Consider the following 14,325-nt stretch of genomic DNA (forward strand, 5'->3'; position numbering starts at 1 on the left):
ATCAGCCGCGGTTTATACCTTTATTTTGCTAAATTTCTTCAGCCAACAATGAGGTTAATGTACAGGGCCAGTTCATATGGTATTAATATGGTTTTGTTTCTTTTAACTTGCCCGGTCACTGTCCTGGAGCTTATACACAATGCAGCCAATACTCAGGAAATATCTGTACACAATGTAAACTCTTTTGTGATGAGAGAGGGCTGCACACTATATGTTATGAGCATATCAGCGGGCTGGAGGCTACAGCCTGATTTAAGTAGTAAGGATAGTGGCGCACGGACGGGCTGATCCTAAAGAAATAGATGCCTGTCAGAAAGGAAGAAATGTAAACATATTTAGTCTAAGATCACCAACCCAATAGAATAGGCCCTTACCAGGCCTAGTCTAAATTGGCAGGCTCACTCCAGTCCCATAGTGAGAAGATGTGTGAAGCATGTGTGTCTTTCCACAGCAGGTCAGCCTGCATAGAGAGTGCAGTAAAAAGTTGTGCACAGAAAATTTTCAAAATAAAGTTGGTCAACAACAAGTGCATAGGACACATGTCTTCCTCAGTGGTATAGTCTTAATTAATTCAGACCAAGAATAACGAGCTAAGATTCTCAAGGGTAATTTATTAAAACTTTTAATAAGTTAAATTGAGGGAAAATCTGTTTTTAAAGAAATAAACTTAAAAACAAAAAACGCACATTGGTTTACATACAGGTTTACTCAGATCATGAACATGCGGGCTTAGATGAATGTCCCTTCGCCCGTCGAGGACTTGGCGTCCTAAGAGCATTACGGGTCTTTTTAAGAAACATTTTCAGTTCATCTTTTGCAGACTTCAAAACACGGTTTGGACAGAAGTTTTCCCTCACGCTGTTATCCTCCTGTGCTTCGAACGGGCTTTCCACCAGCTCTGCGTCACTAGGTAGGCGTGCTCCGTTTTCCTGTGTCCGACTCGCAGACGACCCCACGCATGGACTGGTGGTGAACGGCTCGTCTGCAGCCTTAGTGGGGTCCCGGTGAAACAGCGATTCCCGCCGCCGGACATGTGGACTCTCCACCAAGGTCCGGAAACCGTATGGCGTTGAGATTTTCTTCACGTGCTCCAGGCCCAGAGCTGCGCGAGTCGATAGGTCAGTCCGGTCCTCTTGGACTCGACCGGCTGCGTGCGTCACTCTCCCCGCACGTACCGGTGAAAAACTGTAGAATCTCGGGGAACGCTCGGGCAGGGCGAACGAAGGTGAGAGAAGCTCCCGGCGCCTGCGCGGGCTGGCGCGGTGGCCAGGAGACAGCAGGCGCGTGCGGTCAGTTTTGTTGTGATGAGCGCGTGGAGATGAAATCGTTATTCTCGATGGAATGATGAAGCTTGGAATCCGCTCGGGAGTCAGTGGCATGCGCTGGCACACAGCCTTCGCGGTCTTGGGAGGCAATGAAAGCGCAGATGAACCGAAGCCAAACATGATATGCTTTTCGAAGCCAAATAAATAAAAACAACTATTCAACCCACTTTATGCGGCCTTCAAGCGCTAGTACCTCCACAGAAGTTGTTGAATGGAAGCACACAGGTGACTCATGGGTTTCATCAGGTCCTTTTCCACAGGTGTATAAAATCAAGCGTAGATTATCAATGCAGACTGGTCTGCATTCATTGATACTGTACACCTGTGGATTTTGAACCTGATGAAACTCAAATAATTAACTTTATTGGAACTTGATGGCTGATCACTCGAAGCACGGTAATAATGGGGCTGGGGCCGCCCATTTTCTGCGGGAGCGAGTTTAACACTACGTTTTTCTGTAGGCTATGACATTGCCAAAGAAAATCCAAACTCATCCACGAAACATAACATAACAATATATCATCCACGAAACATAACATAACAATATATAGGCCTAACAATAACAATATAGAGACACACACACACACACACACACACACATTATTATAATTATTATATCATAATACCTACTATTATTCGTATTATTATTATCATCATTATTAGTAGTATTAGTATTAGTATTATAATCATCATCATTATTATGAAAGCTTCATTAGTCTGATGATTTTCCGTCCTAGGTAGTTTTTCAGATGGGAAGTGTTTTGCTGTGACACCCGGAAGTCCATTTGAAAGGGTTGCGCGTCGGCTGCTGAAGTCTGATCAGAAAGCGGCAGATGGCGGGTATGTTATTACTGCACATTTGGTTTAGTGAACATGAAAACACAACAGCGTTTTGCTCCCCATAATGCTAATATGAGGGAATATACTTGTAGCACAAGGTTATGACAAGGCAAGCTTGATTGCTGGCCAACGTTAGCTCGCCGGCTAGGTAACTGTCAGGGTTGTGTCTGTTTACATTCCGCATCGGTGGCATATTAGTCTTCCAGACAGCGTTCATTTGTGGCATGAAACCAGTTCCGCAACATAAACTAAACGCTGCATGTTGTGATATAAAGTAACATTAACTTTCAGCCAGTATTTCGCCACTAACAACTCGGATAGTTGTTTAACTAATTGCTCTGAGAAACGACGTTGTCATAACTTCCCAGCTCATGCACATGGATAGATACAGCATCTAGGCTACTTATCACAGTGTGATGTACCCGAAGCCTAGAAGCCTGATGTAGCCTACCCTATGCAAAAGAAAAGACCTCTGCCACAGGATAACAAATAATGCTACAAACGTATCATGGCGCTTTTCCCCCCTCCAGTTAGACACCCGGTGAGGTCATGAGCCTGCCTCGCAAACGCAGGGCCGGCACGTTGAGGCCTGGTTCCATCCGAACCAAGAGCCTGAGAACATCGGGGGGTGAGGGTGGAACCGTTCTGCCGCCAGATGAGTGCGGAACCATTTTGCCTGCAGATGCTCTGCCACAAACCCCTCCACACAGAGCGCACAGCTCTCCAGCAGCCAAAGAGGGGGAGCCGGAGGGTCAGCTGTGGAGGCGTTCCCCGAGGCTGCAGGGCCTCAGTCCAGCAGCATCCATTCCTGAAGGTGTGTCTGTGTCTGTGTCTGTGTCTGTGTCTGTGTCTGTCTGTGTGTCTGTGTGTCTGTGTGTGTCTGTGTGTTGAGGGGGACTGGGGTTCTGCATAACCATATTCAAACTCTGTGTGTGTGTGTGTCTGCGTGTGTGTGTGTGCGTGTCCGTGTGCGTGTGCGTGTGTGTGTGTGTGTGTGTGTGTGTGTGTGTGTGTGTGTGTGTGTGCGTGCGTGCGTGCGTGTGTGCGTGTGTGTGTAGGTCTAACACAGATTGACTGTGACCATGCTGAGGGTCCAGCTGAAGGAGAGGCAGAGGGACAGGAGGCTGAGCAGGACTTGTTCATCACTCTGGGTGAGTGTGTGTGTGTGTGAGTGTGTGTTGTGTGGAGTCTGTCTGTATGTAGTGTGATGTTTGTGATGCTATGTGTGTGTGTGTGTGTGTGTGTGTGTGTGTGTGAGTTTGTATTGTTGTGTGTATTGTGTTGTGTGTGTGTGAGAGAGAATTTGTAGTGTGCATGTGTGTGAGTTTGAATTTGTATTGTAGTGTGTGTGTGTGTGTGTGTGTGTGTGTGTGTATTGTAGTGTGAGTGTGTGTATGTATTGTGTTTGTGAGTGTGTGTGTGTGTGTGTGTGTGTGTGTGTGTGTGTGTGTGTGTGTATATGTGTGTGACTGAGTTTGTGTGTGTGTGTGTGTGTGTGTGTGTGTGACGCCCCTCTGTTGTCAGCTGAAGGACACAGTAGAGGTCGTCGGAGTGGCAGGAGGAAGGGAGGTGGGAGGAGGAGGAGAGCCCCTGACCCCACCCCCCAGGAGGAGGAGCCACCGGTGCAGGAGGAAGAGGAGCAGGAGGAGGTGCAACCGGAGCTGCCAATCGACCGCGAGCTGGACCGCGAGCTGGAGAACAAATCTCGTCAGCACAGACTCACTTCCGCCAATGTCCGCAGCATCATCCATGTTAGTCCCTGGATTAAGATTAGTGGGATTCGACTTGATGTTGTTGGGGTTGGGGTTCAGTTCTCTCAGGTACAGTCCAGTTGGAAATTACCTTTGACCTTGGCCTTCTGTTCACAGGAAGTGATCACGAACGAACATGTGGTTGCCATGATGAAAGCTGCCATCAATGAGACAGAGCCTGTACCTGTGTTTGTGAGTGGATTGCCTCATTTGTTATTTGTGTGTGTGTGTGTGTGTGTGTGTGTGTGTATGTATATATATATATATATATATATATATCTTCCTCTCCCTGTGTGTGTGTGTGTGTGTGTGTGTATATACAGTGAGGAGAAAATGTATTTGATACCATGCTAAAGTTGCCTAAAAAGAGGAATATAAAATCATCATTTCACAATTGATCTTAATGTCTTAATTCAAAAATTGAGTAAAAATAAAACCACTAAGCTCCCCAATTTTCTTTGTGATTGAAGAATGTTTCGTAAATAAATAAATGTTCCTCCTAAATGCTAGGGGGAAGGAAGTATTTGACCCCCAATGTAACCCTATGGGAATTTAACACATAGGGTTAACATAGGGGCAGGCAGATTTTTTTTTTTAAGGCCAGCTATTTCATGGATTCAGGATATTATGCATCCTGATAAAGTTCCCTTGGCAGTTGGAATTAAAATAGCCCCACATCATTACATACCTTTCACCATAGCTAGAGATTGGCATGGTGCTTTTTCCAGTAGGCCTATTAGCCTGTTTGATGCTCATTGAGCTCAATGCAAATCAAACAGCCTAATAGGCCTACTGGAAAAAGCACCATGTCAATCTCTAGCTATGGTCAAGGGTATGTGATGATGTGGGGCTATTTTAATTCCAAAGGCCAAGGGAAATTTATCGGGATGCATAATATCCTAGATCCATGAAATAGCTGGCCTTTAAAAATAAAAATCTGCCTGCCCCTATGTTAACCCTATGTGTTAAATTCCCATAGGGTTACATAGGGGGTCAAATACTTCCTTCCCCTAGCATTTTACGAAAACATTTATCTATGTACGATACATTCTTCAATCACAAAGAAAATTGGTGTCCTTGGCGGTTTGATTTTTACTCATTTTTTTAATTAAGGCATTAAGATCAATTGTCAAATGATGATTTTATATTCCTGTTTTAGCATGGTATCAAATACATGTGCTCCTCACTGTATATATCTTTGATTAGTTTCTCTACCTATCTGTGTAACAGGAGCCGAAGATGACTCGCTCCAAGCTGAAGGAGGTGGTAGAGAAAGGAGTGGTGAGTGTCTGGTCTCTGGTCTCTGTCTCTTTAATGTGTTGCTTTTAAGAACCTCTTTGTTGTATGTGTGTGTTTATGGCTGTATGCACATTAAATGTATGATGGTCTTCTGCTTGACTTTGAAGATTATTATATCTTATATCTTATAGGTCATTCCTACATGGAACATCTCACCAATCAAAAAACCCAGGGGAGCAAAGGTAACAGCCAATTAACCCTATGAGCCCGACGGACGCAAAGTGCGTCAAAAAACGCACAAATTTTCTTTGTTACATTGCTCCGCTGTTATTGGTCACAGCGAGATGAGACCTATATTGCAGGAAAGAGGAGAACCGGGGCTTTCCAACGATACTAAACACTTGTCTGTACGATCAAGTATGAAAATAAAATAAAATCATGAAGTTAAATCAAAGTGTATCATATTTACAGTCTATATTGCTCTGCGTTCACCGGCGCATCCAGAACTCTCGCTTGAATTACTCGCGGACCACGCATCGCACAGACATGACACGCATATCAAATGAAAGAGGAGAAGCAGAGCTTTGCATTGATACCAAATACATTGATCAGTTCGTATTATAAAATCAGACGAAGTTACAAACAAATAATAATGTCATATAGCTTTGGCTACCTTTACTCTCGTTTGATTTCCTCGTGAAATCGCGATCAAAAAGATATGGCACGCATGTCAGATGAAAGAGGAGAGCTAGAGCTATCCACAGATACCAAATACAACCTTCTAGGCCATAAAACAGATGAAGTGACAGCAAAATAATAACTTAATTTAGCTCCACTTACCTCGTGTTTTTGTGTGACATAATAGCCTATGTTCATAATCCAATGTTATCATGTGTTTCTCTATGGCAAGTCACGTTCATAACACGGTTTTGAGATCCTAGCAAACTCCTGTATGGTATCCAATTCAAGACTCATATTGCATCCAAATTTGTTTGACAAATAAACACTTTTTGCCTTTACTTTGTTCATTGCAATGCAGTAAAACAAATATTATAGAGAATCATCATCTGTGCACGTCATGTGTGCTACTGCAAACAAGTCATGTCAGATCAGCTAGTGTCACAAATATGGAGCGCAAAAAGTGCCAAAAAGTCATTTTTTCATCACTAAATAAAAATTGCCATTTATTTCTGGAAGGCACACACCACATATTTCTGTAAATTGCTCAGCCCCAAAGTATACCTCCACCATGGTTCTTATATTGCCATTTTCAGGACAGTTAGGCCTACACAACCATGCAAGTTTCGTCGAGATGTGAGCTTGCTGTGGTGAGATACACGTCAAAATGTAAGAATTTGTATAGTACACTTTTCAAATTTTTATTATCTAAAAATCTAAATCAAATCAATGCAAGTATTTATACATGATATTGTGGCAGATCTGGATAGCCTAGACTGTGCTGAAAAAAACAATATGTAGCATGTGTGAATGGCACTTATAATGACCAGGATAAATGCTTCTAACTAGAGGTAGTGAAAATGCCCTTAAAACAGCTTAGGGCTCATAGGGTTAATGCGCCAGCTCTGTCATGTAGTGTTGTCTTGTCTGGTAATGCTGCTGGATGTGTTGTGTGGTAATGCTATTGGATGTGTTGTCTTGTGTGATAATGCTGCTGAATGTGTTGTCTTGTGTGATAATGCTGCTGAATGTGTTGCTGTTTTCTTGTTTGCAAATGATGGATGTTCTCTCTGGTGTGAAGGCTCCCCAGTTTGTGGACATTCCCCTGGAGGAGGAAGACTCGTCAGATGAGGAGTACTGTCCTGACGATGATGATGAAGATGAAACTGCTGAAGAGGTGTGTGTGTGTGTGTGTGTGTGTGTGTGTGTGTGTGTGTGTGTGTGTGTGTGTGTGTGTGTGTGTGTGGTTGTGTGTGTGGTTGTATGAGAGTCTCAATGCTCTCTTGACCTCATATGTGACCCTGCAAAGTGAAACCAGTCGCTTTGGTAAAATTTACAAAATGAAGTTATTGTGCTCACATGAACGGCCATAAACTAAGCTTTCAAACGATATGTATATCGAGGGTATTACAAAAACTATCGCTAAGATAACCGCATCCAAAGTTGACATGGTTCTGCCTTCACAAAATGCCAGAAGAGGAGGAAATCACCTTTTAAAGCGGCGTGGACAACAGGAATGACTTCTAATGTGTTGAATCTTCACCGGGTTTAACAGTCAAAACTTATTTTACTTAAACTGTAGACTGTATACTATCGAATTGTGCAGAAACCGGAAATTCAACATTCAACGGAAGTTTGTTTATTGTGGATTTTCTCAAAATAACATTGTGCGCAAAACGACTGATTTCGCTTTGCAGCGTCACAATGGTCACATACTGTATATGATGAAGAAATAACTGCTGCTTAAGTAATTTTGCGATTGTGTGTGTGTGTATGTGTGTGTGCGCGCGTGTGTGCGTGCGTGTGTGTGTGTGTGTGTGTGTGTTTTCAGACACTACTGGAGAGTGACCTGGAGAGTACTGCCTCATCTCCGCGTGGCAGCAGAAGTGTCCACAGAGTTCATGATGAAGACAGAAACAATGGCTCTCACCAGGTACTGTATCTCACACACACACACACACACACACACACACACACATGTCGCTGCACCCTCTTGGCTGGTGTAATGAGCTCCCCTGTGTCCTGCTGTAGTTGTCTCGGAGGTTGGGGCACGTGAGGGTGGAGGTGGTGCCCATGGGCCCCCCTCCTCCGCCTCAGCCGGCCCCGGGCCCAGGCCCCCCCGCACCCCCCAGCCGGGAGAGCAGCTTCATGGAGAAGCTCCACGCCGTGGACGAGGAGCTGGCCTTCAGCTCACACTGCATAGAGCCCTACCAGGTGACCACACACACAACACACACCTGTACCCAACACAATACACACCAGCATAGAGCCCTACCAGGTGAGCACACACACAACACACACACACCTGTACCCAACACAACACACACCAGCATAGAGCCCTACCAGGTGACCACACACAATACACACACACACACCTGTACCCAACACAACACACACCAGCATAGAGCCCTACTAGGTGACCACACACAATACACACACACACCTGTACCCAACACAACACACACCAGCATAGAGCCCTACTAGGTGACCACACACAATACACACACACACCTGTACCCAACACAACGCACACCACACACACAACACACACACACCTGTACCCAACACAGCACACACCAGCATAGAGCCCTACCAGGGGCCTGTACTACGAAGCGGGGTTACTGGCTTAGCTGGGTAACTTCGAGAGTAAGTTGATCACGTGTGGCGTAACTTCCCGGTTAACCCGTACTACGAAAGGTGGATAGGTTTTAACCGAGGTATGCTGCCATGGCAATTTACGCTGCATCTCAAACCTGCTCCGAGCAGGTTATGATCTTGGTTAACCCGAGGTTTGCGGTTAACCACACCCCACAATGTCGACGTAGGCTACTTGGAAGATACATTATTGGAGCGCAAATTGTAAGCGCCTCTCTTCGCAAGGCGAGGGTTTTTAAAGACCGCCAGAATCTTTCTCCATATAATATTCTCTATGAAAGATAGCCTATACATTCTCAGCCGAGGGAATTCGTTGCATTTGTCAGCTGATCTAGGCAAAGTGGAGGCTATAGGCTATAACATATTTTCCTAATTAAGAAATATTAATGCAAGCTATAACTAGGTCTATACCTTCTAAATGTTTTTGAGTTTCATTTTCACCTGCTGCCAGCGGCACTGCCGTTGCATCTAATGTCAGGATTATAGGCATAGCCTACACTAAATCAGTCAATGGGGCTAAACATTCAATCATCCTTATTAATCTGCATGGCATGAATTGTGTTGCATCTGTAGTAGCCTACTCTTATGAACTCAAAATGTATTTATTTCAACACATTTCAGACTTTCCGCAAGCTATTAATCCTCCGTAACACATAGGCGATTTAAGGAACATGAAATAAAACTTTACTTTCATATATCCGATCTGCAATACGTTGCCAACAGCCTTGTCTTGCTTTGTTTGCTGCCGACCTATTTGATTTGTGTCGTAGAGTGGGTTTTAATTCCTCGCAACTTCTTATAATCATTGCGCAATCCTTATCTGTAAAATAACGTGATCGCGTCATCATTAAAAGTGGTAGCTTTGCGCTGCAACCCGCCCATTTTATGTGAACGCGCACCAACTCCGATGAGGTTAACCCCAGTTCAACAAATCAACTTCTTACTCAGCGTCGTAGTACCGATTACCACCAATGAAGATAACCAGGTTTTGTCAACCCCGGTTTAGCAAAGTAACCCTGGGTTACATCTGGGTAGGTTAAGCTCCCTTCGTAGTACAGGCCCCAGGTGAGCACACACACAACACACACACACCTGTACCCAACACAACACACACCAGCACAGAGCCCTACCAGGTGACCACACACACAACACACACACACACCTGTACCCAACACAACACACACCAGCATAGAGCCCTACTAGGTGACCACACACAACACACACCTGTACCCAACACAACACACACCTGTGCAGAGCCCTACCAGGTGACCACACACAACACACACCTGTACCCAACACAACACACACCTGTGCAGAGCCCTACCAGGTGACCACACACAACACACTCAACACAACACACACCTGTTCCCTCCACCTAACACAACACACACAGTCCACACCTGTGTCCCAACACAAGCCTCACCTGTGCTGTGTGTTCCTCCCAGACGCTGGGTGGTGGCGGGGCGGAGGGTGTGATGGCGTTCCGCACGCGCTCCAAGCGGCCCCTGAGGAACGTGCCCTTGGAGGAGCTGGAGGCGGAGCTCCGAGCGCCGGACTTCACCCCTGACCTCTACGACATGGGCTCCGCCCACGAGGACCGCGAGTGGACGCACTGGCTGCAGGGACTCATGAGCTCCTTGAACAACGAGGGTAAGGGGGCGGAGCTACAAGGGTACGGGGACAGGGGCCTGCACTACGAAGGGAGCTCAACCAGTGGCGGTTCTAGACTGAATTACTCCCCAGGCGGGATCCTCCACGAGCGCCCCCATGAGTGTTTTTTGACGCACTTTGCGTCAGTCGGGCTCATAGGGTTAAGCGCTCGTGCCGCCCCATACAAGATGCCGCCCCGGGCGACCGCCCGGTTCGCCCGTACCTAAAACCGCCACTGAGCTCAACCTACCCAGATGTAACCCAGGGTTACTTTGCTAAACCGGGGTTGATATCATTCATTGGTGTTAATCGGTACTACGACGCTGAGTAAGAAGTTGATTTGTTGAACTGGGGTTAACCTCATCGGAGTTGGTGCGCGTTCACATAAAATGGGTGGGTTGCAGCGCAAATCACCACTTTTAATGATGACGCGATCACGTTATTTTACGGATAAGGATTGCGCAATGATTATAAAAAGTTGCGAGGATTTAAACCCCCCTTTACGATACATCAAATACGTCGGCAGCAAACAAAGCAAGACAAGGCTGTTGGCAACGTAGGCTATTGCAGATCGGATATATGAAAGTAAAGTTTTATTTCATGTTCCTTAAATAGCCTATGTGTTACGGAGGATTAATAGCTTGCGGAATGTCTGAAATGTGTTGAAATAAATACATTTTGAGTTCATAAGAGTCCTACAGATGCAACACAATTCATGCCATGTATATTAATAAATATTAATAAAGGATAATTTAATGTTTAGCCCCATCAACTGATTTAGTGTAGGCCTATGCCTATCCTGTGAACATTTTAGATGCAACGGCAGTGCCGCTGGCAGCAGGTGAAAATGAAACTCAAAAACATTCAGAAGGTTTATAGGCCTAGTTATAGCTTGCATTAATATTTCTTAATTATGAAAATATGTTATATTGCCAATGCTTATAGCCTCCACTTTGCCTCGATCAGCTGACAAATGCAACGAATTCCCTCGGCTGAGAATGTATAGGCTATCTTTCATAGAGAATATTATATGGAGAAAGATTCTGGCGGTCTTTAAAAACCCTCGCCTTGCGAAGAGAGGCGCTTACAATTTGCGTTCCAATAATGTATCTTCAAAGTAGCCTACGTCGACATTGTGGGGTGTGGTTAACCGCAAACCTCGGGTTAACCAAGATCATAACCTGCTCGGAGCAGGTTTGATATGCAGCCTAAATTGCCATGGCAGCATACCTAGGTTAAAACCTATCCACCTTTCGTAGTACGGGTTAACCGGGAAGTTACGCCACACGTGATCAACTTACTCTCGAAGTTACCCAGCTAAGCCAGTAACCCCGCTTCGTAGTACAGGCCCCAGAGCTATAGCATGAACAAAGAGGGTATGGGGGCGGAGCTATAGCATGAACAACGAGGGTATGGGGGCGGAGCTATAGCATGAACAAAGAGGGTATGGGGGCGGAGCTATAGCATGAACAACGAGGGTATGGGGGCGGAGCTATAGCATGAACAAAGAGGGTATGGGGGCGGAGTTATAGCATGAACAAAGAGGGTATGGGGGCGGAGCTATAGCATGAACAACGAGGGTAAGGAGGCGGAGCAACGGTGGTAAGGGGGCGGAGATCTTAGCCTGACCAGCCAGGCCCCCACATCAAGATGTACTGTAGGGTCTGGGCACTCACTGTAGGCAGGGCGCAATCGGAGGGGAGGGATAAACGGCTGTCTTTCAAATTCCCTCTCCGCGCAATAGGATAGAGCTACAACCAATTATCGTCTTGTTTTCAAGCAGCAGGATGGGGAAATCATGCTTAATGGTCGCAGCTTATGGTTGCAGGTCAGTCGCCATTATGTTAAGCCCGCCCACCGACTCTAGTCTACACAATGTGGCCCGATAGAAGTTTCATTTTTCCAGCTCGCAAGCCAACGGAGAGTTGCTAGACTACGCTAACAGAGTGTAGCACTGTAGCTGCCTGGTTGCTTTAGCTGTTGACTGCAGCAACTCCAGCTGGGTAAAACAGATTGTTTTCGGGGGGTTTTTCATACCAATAGCACTTGACCTCGAGAAGCAGAGATATATTGTATGTGAAAACTCGAAAAAGACGTTGTGTCTGATAGGGTGTCGCAGAGCTTGTCACGTACGTGGAACAGATTAAAACAGTGCAGACAGACGTTTGTCGACAACAGTATTTTGTTCGTTGGAACGAGCGGTGTGCTCTGTGTTGCTGCAGAGGAAGTGGACGATGACGATGACCCGGAGTATAACTTCCTGGCCGACACCGACGAGCCCGATGTGGAGGACTACAGGAACGACCGCGCCGTACGCATCACCAGTGAGTATGCCTTCTGTCTGTCTGTCTGTCTGTCTGTCTGTCTGTCTGTACGCCTGCTGTCTGTCTATCTGTCTGTACGCCTGCTGTCTGTCTATCTGTCTGTCTGCTTGTCTGGTGTCCATAAACGTCACTAGTGAGTATGCCAACTGGTAACCTTCTCTCTCTCTCTCTCTCTCTCTCTCTCTCTCCACCCTCAGAAAAGGAGGTGAATGAGCTGATGGAGGAGCTGTTTGAAACGGTGAGTAACATGCAGGCACATCTCTCTCTCTCTCTCTCTCTCTCTCTCTCTCTCTTCCTCTCTATCTCTCTCTCCCTTTCTTTCTCTCTCTCTCTCTCTCCCTTTCTTTCTCTCTCTCTCTCTCTCTCCCTTTCTCTCTTTCTCTACTGCTCTTTCTCTCTGTCCCTCTCATTCCTCTTTGTTTCTCTCTCCTTGTTGCTCTTTAATCCAAAATATACCCCCCCCCCCCCCTTCTCCTCTCAGTTCCAGGAGGACGTGGCTGTGCCGGAGGAAGAGGAGGTGCATGAGGAGGTGGAGGAAGAGGAGGAGAAGGAGGAGGACACCGCTCCTGCAGCGCCCCCTACTGTCAGCATCCTGCACACTGTCCAGTAAGCCGTCACACACTTCACCTGAGTCACACTGTGTGTGTGTGTGTGTGTGTGTGTGTGTGTGTGTGTGTGTGTGTGTGTGTGTAGGTATGAGAACCCTCTGACTCTTCTGAATGAGAGTTATCGTACACCTACCTGAACGTGTGTGTGTGTAGATATGAGAACCCTCTGGCTGATGTTCTGAATGAAAGTTATTGTACAGCTACATGTGTGTGTGTGTGTGTGTCGATATCATTGCCAGCTCTGTTCAAGATACATTTCCAAACAATATGCCTATGTACAAACACTCACGCGTGTCACCGGACTGGTTCAACAGCTCTGATGATGTGTTTATTAACATCCCTAACACCCCTGATGTTGTGCTTGTGGATACAGATAGTAAGGAGGTACTAGTCCTTGAAATAGGTTGTGTTTATGATCTGTACATGGACATAGCCTTTCTTGAAAAAATGACTAAATACCAACCCCTCCTTGCAAAGATCAGTGACCTAGGATATTCATGTAAGTTTGTGGTGTTGATATTTGGCAGCCTGGGACATGTCCACAAACTGACAATCAGTGGACTAAGACTGGCAGGGCTATCAAAACGAAAGTCTAAACAACTAGCAAAATTCTGTTCCATATCAGCTGTGATAGGCAGTCTTGCTGTGTGGCGTAGGCGATGCTTTATGTACCCTTGAATGTCAAAGCTGTATTTTCTCTGAGAATATTTGAATCCTTTCTGTAAAGAAATTTGATTGGCGGATTCAAATAAAGAAATCAAATGTGTGTGTGTGTGTGTAGATATGAGAACCCTCTGGCTGATGTTCTGAATGAGAGTTATCGTACGGTGAGAGAGCAACTGGCCGCTCTGCGTCGTCGGCGCGCCCTGCTGGAGAGTCGCGGTATTGCATGGCCCCCTCCCAGCAGCGAGCCCCCTCCACCCCCACTGGTGCTCACACACACACAGAAACTGCACCTGCAGCAGCAGGTGCAACAGGTGAGCACACATTAAACTTCTCCTTTAACCTTTAAACTTTTTGAAATGGTTCACTGTTAAATTAACTATTGTATTGTTTTTTATTTGGATGTCGCTTTTGTCAAGTAATCATAACCATAGCCATAACCAGATGCTTCTGTGTTAAATTGCCCCTAGACTTATTGAATGAATCTGTGTGTTTGGTGTGTGTTGTGTTGTGTGTGTGTGTGTGTGTGTGTGTGTGTGTGTGTGTGTGTGTGTGTGAGACAGCATGTCCAGCTCCTGACTCAGGTGATCAT

General features: G+C 45.8%; 2 protein-coding genes across 3 annotated transcripts in view; one reads left to right on the top strand and one right to left on the bottom strand.

Annotated features, from left to right (window-relative positions):
* Positions 1 to 591: 591 nt before the first annotated feature.
* On the bottom strand, positions 592 to 1,577 carry LOC134072585 (C2 calcium-dependent domain-containing protein 4C-like). Its single transcript, XM_062529343.1, has one exon. The coding sequence runs from the start codon at positions 1,443 to 1,445 to the stop codon at positions 714 to 716; it is 732 nt and encodes a 243-aa protein (XP_062385327.1). The 5' UTR covers positions 1,446 to 1,577; the 3' UTR covers positions 592 to 713.
* A 522-nt stretch (positions 1,578 to 2,099) lies between these two features.
* Positions 2,100 to 14,325, top strand: part of gon4la (gon-4 like a) — a 23,350-nt gene continuing 11,124 nt past the window's right edge. For both annotated transcript variants that reach the window (XM_062529623.1, XM_062529624.1), the window contains exons 1-16: positions 2,100 to 2,165; positions 2,696 to 2,979; positions 3,224 to 3,316; positions 3,690 to 3,916; positions 4,034 to 4,108; positions 5,147 to 5,197; positions 5,347 to 5,397; positions 6,915 to 7,010; positions 7,665 to 7,766; positions 7,865 to 8,047; positions 9,934 to 10,138; positions 12,361 to 12,462; positions 12,660 to 12,700; positions 12,944 to 13,068; positions 13,852 to 14,047; positions 14,297 to 14,325. The exon at positions 14,297 to 14,325 is cut by the window's right edge and continues 58 nt beyond it. In XM_062529623.1, the coding sequence (XP_062385607.1) occupies positions 2,715 to 2,979; positions 3,224 to 3,316; positions 3,690 to 3,916; positions 4,034 to 4,108; positions 5,147 to 5,197; positions 5,347 to 5,397; positions 6,915 to 7,010; positions 7,665 to 7,766; positions 7,865 to 8,047; positions 9,934 to 10,138; positions 12,361 to 12,462; positions 12,660 to 12,700; positions 12,944 to 13,068; positions 13,852 to 14,047; positions 14,297 to 14,325 (1,841 nt within the window). In that variant the 5' untranslated portion in view covers positions 2,100 to 2,165; positions 2,696 to 2,714. The remainder of the gene's footprint in view (positions 2,166 to 2,695; positions 2,980 to 3,223; positions 3,317 to 3,689; positions 3,917 to 4,033; positions 4,109 to 5,146; positions 5,198 to 5,346; positions 5,398 to 6,914; positions 7,011 to 7,664; positions 7,767 to 7,864; positions 8,048 to 9,933; positions 10,139 to 12,360; positions 12,463 to 12,659; positions 12,701 to 12,943; positions 13,069 to 13,851; positions 14,048 to 14,296) is intronic.

This window comes from Sardina pilchardus, chromosome 24 (assembly GCF_963854185.1).
Source record: "Sardina pilchardus chromosome 24, fSarPil1.1, whole genome shotgun sequence".
NCBI lineage: Eukaryota > Metazoa > Chordata > Actinopteri > Clupeiformes > Clupeidae > Sardina > Sardina pilchardus.